Here is a 9,888-nt window from a genome sequence, read left to right as displayed (position 1 = left end):
TAGCTGTCAGCCTCCTCCAGGTACTGCTTTGTCTCAAGAGACTGGCTGCACCCAAGGCCATGTTCCCTTCCCTTGGGCCCCAGTGCCTGACCCACCAAGGGTGTAAAGGTCCTCACCTCCAACTCAGGATAACCTGGGGCCCCTTTCATCTTCGAGTTTCTGGTTGGTTTGGGTAAGATCTTTTACTGAAACTGTATCACAGCACAATTTCTCTCTCTGTCCAATCCTGCTTCTGTTTATTCCCTTTCACAGGTGTCAATCCAAAAGCCCTCCCTAATAAATACCCTACATGCTAATCTCCATCTTAGAGTCTGCTTTACAGGGAACTGGCCACACTTCCAACCACTTCCCTTAGAACCACAAGCAAAATGCCAGAAAACCTAAGTATCTGGTGAACTGTCACAACCAATAATTGAGTTAATGAATGTATTACTCCACCATTTATGTACTCGTAGGTCATCACCCAAAGCGATTTTCAAAAATTCATGCTGATCTTCAGGGTTTAAACTACAGCCAAGCTAAAACTGAGAGTATGTTTTCTCTAAGTCTGAACATACAGAGATTCTGATTCGGATTTACACGTGGACACAAAAGGTCAACCGAGGCTGGCCAAGACACTTCCACTCCCCAGAATCTCTGAAGGATTTAATCTCTTGCTCTGGCAGCAAAAGATATCAAAATGGAATTTCTTGCTGGATGAAAGGTTGGGGGACCCTATAAAGCTGAAATCAAAATCAGACAAAATGAAGACTTTACTAAACTACCTGCAAATTTTAGCAAACAGATGCTGAAATGACATTTGTGCTGACGTGGTCCCAAGATATTACGCAGCTAGCAGAAATGTAGGGGACAGGCATGCTGTCTGACCCCGCTGGTAACTCTGCCTCCCAACTTCTGAGCACACACAGGGAATTGCAGAGTCCTTTCTTTTTCTCTCACTCTCTTATCTCCTCTGCTCTTCCTTTTCTCCAAAGCAGAGGCCTAAGGAATCTGAAAGACCTAGATGCCATTCTATCCTCATCCCTTATTAGTTATGTGAGCTTGAAGAAGTTATTAACCTGAGTCTCATTTTCCTTACCTGCAAAAAGGGAGGTAAAAAAATTCTTTGGTGCTGTTGGCAGGAATGAAAACATTAACCCCACTGGCAGAGGCATGCAAAGCATGTAATAGCACCGTGCTTCACACTAACATGAACTAGTAGTGGTTCTCACCTTAGCTGCACAGTGGAACGAACTGGGGACCTTCAAAAATACTGAAGCTGGGAAAGCATCCCCAGAGAGTCTGATATAATTGGTTGGGGATGCTGAAGCATCAAAAACGTATAAAGCTCTCTCCAGGTGATTCTACAATGCAGCCAATGTTGAGAACTACTGCTCTCTGCAGATACTTTTACTGAAGCCACATAACTACCCCACGGGTTTAGTACAATTATCTGTCCTCCCCTCATTTTTACAAACAAGGAAATTGAGGTTTAGAAAGGTTAGAAGATTGCTCAAGCGTATGAAACTATTAAGGGGCAAAGCTGAGAGTTAAATTCACACAGTATGACTCCAAAGACCTTACCCATCATCAGCACGTTGCTGTCCTATCATCCCACCTACTGAATGTAAAGAACCTTCTTCCAGCATGAATTGAGCATGCAGAAGATACTCCAAAATTGGTAGCTAATTCGTTCTTTGCTTTTTAGCTTTCCTCTTCTCCATTCTCTGCTTTTCACAATCCACAACCTGAAATATTGCTTGCAGTTCACTAGGAGTGAGGGATGGATAAGATTTAGAAGCAGAGTCAAGAAGGACCTAGGAAAAACTATTCTTTTTCCTTCTCCTCCCCTTCCTAAAACCAGGCTGTGAGCATACACTTGATTTCTGCTTAAAATCTTTTGAGATAACTATTAGAGATACTATATTGGATATATCAGAAAGCCAAAAAGAAATTTTGCTACCATCCCTTCTCAAATTTACGTCAATGTTTCCTGTGCCTATGTCAACTTCTAGGTCTTGTTCATGAGCACATATGGTTTTTACAATCACAAAATCATAATTATATATTCAGATTTGTCTACTCACATTATGCCATGCATATTTTTCCAGACTGTTTTTAAGCCAATTAAGCCGCCTAGTACAGCTCTGCAAATAATGAAGATAATTTACTTTATAATTGGGCCCAAGATATTTTCATTACAAGTTTTCCTCTTACCGGAAAAAAAGAAGTTTAGCCTTATTACTCTGAAAACTGATATAAAAATCTGTAGCCATGTAAAAGTCACAGGACATGACATCTGCCTTCCTTTATTTGCTGTGCACTGCTCAGTCCCCACAGCCCTCACTGCCATGCTTGGCACCAAAGTAAGAGCTCAAAAAGTGCATGATGCATGAACAAATTACACTTTTCTTGGCCGAACAGTAAATTTGTAAAATCAGAATTCTTAGGAGATTCCGAAGTTAAGCCTGAGAACTGAGCAGGGTGAACAGGAGCGAAGTGGGCAGGAAAGCAGCCGGAAACCCCATGGTAAAGGCCAGCTATGTTAGCCAGGAGGAAACATGTGGTTTCCTGAATTGTACCCATGCAAGGCCATCAACATTTGAGGCATGACATATATAAACACTATCAAGGATCACAGCTCTTCCTTCAGTCACTCTTTGGAGTTGTTTCTAAAAAGTTGCTTACATTTGTGGGCTCCTCTCTCCCTGCACGAATCTTAGAAGGGGTACAGAGGTGAAGGCAGCTGTAACAGAACAACAAGGCTGCAAAGAATTGGAGTAGGTATGCTTCAGAGAACACTTTGGGACAACGTCCTTAGAGGAGGTTTTTAAGCTAGTCCATTGGACCTCCTCTGGGCACCACAGTGGGACTTCAGGAAACTGGTAACACAGTATAATTAGAGTAAATTGTGAGTGTTTGTGTTTGTATGTATGTGTGTGTGTGTCTGTTTGTCTGAAAAGGAGACCTCAGATGTCATCAGATTTTGTGTCTTGGTTTTAGAGCCTGCTCCTTCTTCCACTTCATCAACTCAAGTGATGCTCCTCTAAACCCTTCATTCTTCATTAAGGGCTGGAGGTGGGGATGAGTGGGAGACAGTGGATGACAAGGGAACTCACCCTGTGGGAGGTCAGCATAAATCCCATATCCCATTTGCAAGGAGATTTACTAAGAGAGATTGAGTAAACTAAACCAGGGCCACAGCTATCCAATTCCAGAACTATCCAATTGCAAAGATTGGACTCTTCATCTCTATCCCATGGCCTGAATTTCTGGCCACACTTTCAGTCTGGAGGCAGCTTCTCTGGCTTTCACATCAAAAACTCAAGAGTCTTGCTCTCTCCCCCTGAGTCTATCCATCCAAACAGGCACTGAGCCCAAGAATGAGCTTCTTGAAGCCAAGCATAATCTATTTGCTGGTGTAATATGGTCCCAGTAATCAATCCCACTCAAATTCCACACTCAAAGCCAGTTGCTCTCCCAGCTTATCAAGGATTATAGAAAGAAATCACACTTACCAGCGTGAACTCCCTTGCCTCTATGATGCAGGCAAGTTAAAGGCCAGAAGGGAACCAATGTTTTCTAGTAGTCACAAAACAGAGAAAGTTCTAAATCAAGTCTACTGTTTTCTGGTTTCAAAATCCATGCTAAAAACTGCAGTTAAATTTTCTGCTACTAAAACAGGTGAAAATCCTGACAATTGCATTGTACGGAGCACTTCCTAGGTGTCTGTCCTTTACAAATGTGATCCCTGCACCTCAGAAGAGCCAAGCAGGCTGGCTAGAGGTTACTTCGTGAGAAGTTAAGCAAGGCCCTCAGGCTCACAAAAGCAGTGAGTGGAAGGCCGAATCAGGACTCGAACCCACGTCTATACGATAACAGCATTAGTGCTCTTAACCATACTCCTCCCACCGTCTACACACAACCACTGTGATTCATGGTACCCAAGGCTAGCAGCATCTCTTCTTGGTTTTTCCTGGAGCCACTTCCCTGAAATCTAGCCAACCTCTCCAGAGGAGAAGGTATGGAAGCAAGACTGATGGACTCTATAAATACAAGATCCCGGTTCCAGGTCCACTTCTGCCACTTACTGGCTCTGTCACCTTGGGCAAAGACAGCTTAACAACCCGAGGTCTCACTTTCCTCACCTATACAATAAAGATCATTGTTCAACTTGCAAGGACCTGCAAGACGACGCGCGCTAAGGCTTAAGTATTACGCAAATGTGAGTTACCTTTACCCCTCCTTACCGCACGAATTCAGAAACCAGTGGTTTTTCTCCGCCTCCCCTCCGCGCGTCTCTCAAGAGTTCGCCACCACGTGCTCCTCACGCCCCTCTCTTCCCTAGTGGCTGCGGCTTCATCTCCCCTCCACTTCAGCAGTTCTCTTGCCTCGTAGGAAGGACAGGCCTTGGGTGCTCAGGCTCTGGCTACGTTTCTTTCTTTCCGACTGTGGGCGCGAGGGCTCGACTCTCCTCAGGGCCCGCGGGTCAGCGCGGAGATCTTTGCGCGGCTGCTGGGGGCTCCGCAATGGCAGCGCGGGGTGAGCACTCGGCCGCGCGGCCCGCCCCGAGAGGCGGGGTGTGACCCGAGAGTTTAGAAGGAGGTGCCTGCCGTGCTTAACACCCCTGTGCCCGCGGAGCTGCCTCTGCGGCGCAGCCTCTCGTCCGGAGCCGCCGGGGGTTCCCATACGCAGACGCCGGGGCCCTGGCCCTCCCGCAGCCCCGCTCCTGCCCGCTGCGCCGCCCGCCATGCGGCCGCCGCTCTCCCGCTGCCACAACACCACCTCGGTGGAGAAGGGCAACTCGGCGACGATGGGCGGGGTGCTCTTCAGCGCCGGCCTCCTGGGCAACCTGCTGGCCCTGGGGCTGCTGGCGCGCTCGGGGCTGGGGTCGTGCCCGCCGCGGCCGCCGCCCTCGGTCTTCTACGTGCTGGTGTGCGGCCTGACGGTCACAGACTTGCTGGGCAAATCCCTCGTGAGCCCCTTCGTGCTGGCCGCCTACGCGCAGAACCGGAGCCTGTGGGGACTGGCGCCCGCGTCGGGCAGCTCGCTGTGCCAAGCCTTCGCCTTCTTCATGTCCTTCTTTGGGCTCGCCTCGACGTTGCAGCTCCTGGCCATGGCCCTGGAGTGCTGGCTGTCCTTGGGGCACCCCTTTTTCTACCGACGGCACATCACCCTGCGCCGCGGCGCGCTCGTGGCGCCGGTCGTGGGCGCCTTCTGCCTGGCTTTCTGCGCGCTGCCCTTCGCGGGCTTCGGGAAGTTCGTGCAGTACTGCCCCGGCACCTGGTGCTTCATCCAGATGGTGCACGAGGAGCGCTCGTTGTTGGTGCTGGGCTACTCAGTGCTCTACGCCAGCCTCACGGCGCTGCTGGTCCTCGCCATCGTGCTGTGCAACTTGAGCGCCATGCGCAACCTCTACGTGATGCACCGGCGGCTCCCGCGGCGCCAAGTCTCCGGCACTCGCGACGGCGCGGAGCCTGGCGCCGACGAGAGGGAGGCGGCCGCGCAGCCCCTGGAGGAGCTGGACCATCTGCTGCTGCTGGCCCTCATGACCGTGCTCTTCACTATGTGCTCCCTGCCTTTAATAGTGAGTCCCTTCGTGCGGAGGCATCTGGGGGCCCTGGAGCCCGGCCGGCGGCGGGTGCGGGAGGGAAGGGTGGAGCGTGCTGGACGCCGCGCAGGAGGAGCTGCGCCCTGGGCCAGGACGGTTTGTCGTGGAGCTCCCCACATCTGGTTACCTCCACAGCCCCGAGGACTTGGAACCGAGTTTGTTGAGCCCGAACAGGGAAGGGAGAGACCGAGTCTGATGGTGTCTTCCTAGCCCCGCAAAACCTCTCCGGTTAGCAGCATCCCCTCATCTCTCTTCCCTCTGGGAAGATCTCGGGGTTGTTTTGAGGAGCAGAATTTTGTTCCTCCTTGGCAGTACGAGTCCTTTCTTTCCCGGTGGCTAGGTAACGTTTTATTTCTTAGACCTGCCGATGATTTTAATGGCATCAGATACGGGCTAATGCACCTGGTCGTTTTTCCCCAGGTGCTGGCGTGGGAAGAGAGTAAGGGAAGGTGTACTCATGCCAGGGTGATTTGCACAGGTGAGAGACTAAAGGTAGACGGAAACTTGGAGGCGTGGCGGCTGCTGTTCTTGGTGCTGCGGCCGCGGAAGATGGTGGCGACAGAGGCGGAGAGGCTGTCTGGATAGGTAGGGGTGTAGGTACGGTTCAGCCAGTGGTGTTGTTTGGATAACCTGCCTTGACAGGTCTTGTGTCTGTCTCGGCAAGCGGGGTGACACGGAAGTCATTATCCCGGGTTTCAGTTTACTAATGGCGGTGGTGGTGGAAATGGAATTAACCAGTCGTTTTGAAGGCATTTCCCCCTGGGATCCCGGCCAAGACTTCTGGCAGCGGCTGATGCTGAGAAGACTTTCTGAGGGTTGCTCCTCTCCCCCAGGCCCAGTGTACTTGTTCAACACGAACAACATTTAAATCAATTCACTGCCAATTCAGTGCCTTTGAACCCTGAGACTTCTGTGAATAGGAATGTTAAGTTTCTTATGGCAATGCAGCAATTTTGGATGTTACTTTCAAGATTGCATAGAAGTGAAATATAATGTGATTGTCCTTAAACGAAGGCCTTAATGTGTGGGAAAAGAGTTGTCTGTGGCATCATCATGCAGGGTTAAGATCAGAATTCCCCAAAAATGAATAAATAAATCTATATGAATAGAGAAGATATGGGCATAGATATTTAGCAGTGGTTCTCAAACTTTAGCCTGCTGGGAATCACCAGCAGGGCTCTTAAAAACACAGATGGCTGTCCCCACCCATCCCCCGAGCTTCTGGTTCAGATGTTTTTGAAGAATTTTATTCTTAACAAGTTCCCAGGTAAGGTGAAAGCTGCTCATCCAGGGATCCCATCTGGGAGAACCACACTCTAAGGCAGGAGTTGGCAAACCACAGCCCACAGTCCAAATCCATCCTGCTGTTGTTTTTGTACAGTGGGTGGAATTAAGAAGAGTTTTTGCAAATGAACCGATTTTGAAATCAATTTGATGATAGTGCACAGGAACTCTAAACTCCAACTAGCTCAAATACTATTCCAAGAAAAAAAAAAGACTTCGATTTTTCTCCATAGTAGACATGAATTACCCCCCCAAAGTACTTAATTATTATTACATTTTAAATTTCACCAATGAAAGTTGTGAAAATGTGTTTTCTCTCTTGTTATAAAAGTACCTACCAAACACTCACCATTTGCCTCTTGATCTATAAAACTTAAAATATTTACTCTTGAGCTCTTTACAGAGAATGTTTGCAGACCCCTGCTCTAAACTCATAGCCTTACTTACCTATGCTGTGGAAAAGCAGACAGTAGACAAATGCATGGATATTATGTCCTCAGTTTGAATGTCTTAGTAATAATAATGCAGAAAAGAGCATAATAGAGTATAATACAAGAGCATTGCATTTGGACATGTCTCTCAGGGGACTTGAATAACTAACTTATAGGGGATTGTGAGGATGGAAGGAAATAATGGATTTGAAAATGATTTTATAAAAAACTGTAATGTTCCAAGGATATGCAACTCAGACAGCATTCTTCACAGGAACTAAAACTTTCTAGAAAGGATAAGGGCTTTAGCATAATACATGGGTTTGAATTAGCCTTTATCACTTACTAGCTGTGATAGTGGCTTATTTATCTTTTCTAACTTCAGTTTTCTTTATTTTTTTAAAAGATTTTATTTATTTATTTGACAAAGAGAGAGAGACAGCGAGAGAGGGAACACAAGCAGGGGGAGTGGGAGAGGGAGAAGCAGGCTCCCTGCTAAGCAGGGAGCCTGACACCAGGCTGGATCCCAGGGGATCAGGACCTGAGCCAAAGGCAGTCACTTAAAAACTGAGCCACCCAGGTGCCCCTAACCTCAGTTCTCTGATCTGTAACAAGGATAACCATACTTGCCCTATAAGATAGTTATGAAGATTTGATATATATAAAGCCCCTAGCCAGGTGCCTGGCATCAAAAATCAGTACTATTATTCCTAATTATAATTTCCATTTATTATTATTGCCTGCTGGATATAGAAAATTAACCAAGAAATATGATCTCCTCAGGAAATAGCATTATTTTCTTTCTAAAAAAATTTTTTTAATTTAAACTCCAGTCAGTTAACATACAGTGTAATATTAGTTTTTGGTGTACAATATAGTGATTCAACACTTCCAGACATCACCCAGCGAGCATTATTTTGTAATGCAGTGGTTTTCTAACATTTTTTGGTCTAAGAACCCCTTTTCACTCTTTTTTTTTTTAAAGATTTTATTTATTTATTTAACAGAGAGATAGCGAGAGCAGGAACACAAGCAGGGGGAGTGGGAGAGGGAGAAGCAGGCTTCCTGCCGAGCAGAGAGCCCGATGCGGGACTCAATCCCAGGACCCTGGGATCATGACCTGAGCCGAAGGCAGACGCTTAACGACTGAGCCACCCAGACGCCCCCCCCTTTTCACTCTTAAAAATTATTAAGGATGCAAAGAACTTTTATTTTTGTAGATTATATCTATCAGTATTATCATATTAGAAATTTAAAATAAGAGAAATTTTAAACATTATTGCAAAACAATTTAACAAAATGTACTTCTTGTGTTTTCGCATAGGTGTAAGGAAAACTTTGGGCTTTCACAATGAGTTAATGAATGATAATACAATTATAGAGATTATAGCAGGTAAAACAGAAAAAAGCATGTTAAGAGCACAGGCAGGAGGGTGCCTGGACGTGGGGATCCTACACCACCGGTGAGTGACAGCCTCGCGCGCTGCGGACGGGGCACAGACTCGCAGACCGATAGCCTGGGAAAAGAACTTTAGGGCAGCACCGGGGTGGAAAACCAGACCGGCGGGGTCGCGCGCACGCGAACTGCAGCCCCCCAGACAGAAACCGGAGCGACGGTCGCGCGCACGCGAACTGCAGCCTCTGAGATGGACACCCGGTGCACCGGGGTCGTGCGGGTGAACTGCAACCCCCAGGGGTGGAAACCCCAAGCAGCGGAGTCGCGCACGCGGGAATTGGGAGCAGCTGGCGGTTTTAGAAGCACAAAGGGCAGAGATGTGCCCCGACCTGGAGACAGGACTGGGAGCGCTGCGGAGGGGCGCACAACCCAGGACGCTGCAGTTTATAGCAGCACGGACAAAAACGGAGACAGTGTGGCCTGGAGAGCTCACTGAAGAACAGACTGAGGTCTCTCTGCCCTGAGGCAGAGGGTTGGAAATGGTCTCTTCTGCTCTGACTCGTGGAAGAGACATGGAAAGCTGCCAGGGAAAGGCGCCAGAGAACAAAAGCCCCAAAGACTGATTCCCACTGAGCCCATCCCCCGCCACAGGGGTGCAGGGCAACTCCACCCAAACAGGGTTGCCTGAGTAACAGCGCAGAAGGCCCCTCCTGCAGAAGACAGGCTGGGAAAATGAGAGGCCAGCAACCCTAAGGTCCCAAGAAAACAGGTGCATCTTGCTTGGGTTCTGGTCAATAATTCCGACTCTATACATTCCCTCAAACACCCATCAACAGAATGACTAGGAGGAGGAGCCCCCAAAACAGAAAAGACTCAGAGATTATGACTTATGCTGCCGATTTACAAATGGATGCAAACATAACCAAGATGTCAGAGATGGCATTCAGGCTAGCAATTGTGAAGACAATGGCTAGAATGGAGAAATCAATTAATGGCAACATAGAGTCTCTAAGGGCAGAAATGAAAGCTGAATTGGCAGAACTTAAAAATGCTATCAATGAGATCCAATCCAATCTAGATAATCTAACAGCTAGGTTAACTGAGACAGAAGAGAGAATAAGCAATCTGGAAGACAGTATAATAGATAAAAAGGGAAAAGAGGAGGCCAGGGAAAAACAACTCAGAAT

The 9,888-nt window shown here is 47.7% G+C and overlaps 1 protein-coding gene across 1 annotated transcript in view; it reads left to right on the top strand.

Annotated features, from left to right (window-relative positions):
* Nucleotides 1-4,264: 4,264 nt before the first annotated feature.
* PTGDR (prostaglandin D2 receptor) overlaps nt 4,265-9,888 on the top strand; it is a 13,587-nt gene continuing 7,963 nt past the window's right edge. The window contains exon 1 of the mRNA XM_006750348.2: nt 4,265-5,566. Coding sequence (XP_006750411.1) covers nt 4,730-5,566 — 837 coding nt within the window. The 5' untranslated portion in view covers nt 4,265-4,729. The remainder of the gene's footprint in view (nt 5,567-9,888) is intronic.

The sequence above is a fragment of the Leptonychotes weddellii genome, chromosome 9 (genome assembly GCF_054177405.1).
Source record: "Leptonychotes weddellii isolate Sample4059 chromosome 9, ASM5417740v2, whole genome shotgun sequence".
NCBI lineage: Eukaryota > Metazoa > Chordata > Mammalia > Carnivora > Phocidae > Leptonychotes > Leptonychotes weddellii.
The sequence above is the reverse complement of the archived record's forward strand: the minus strand, read 5'-3'. Positions and strand labels throughout refer to the sequence as shown.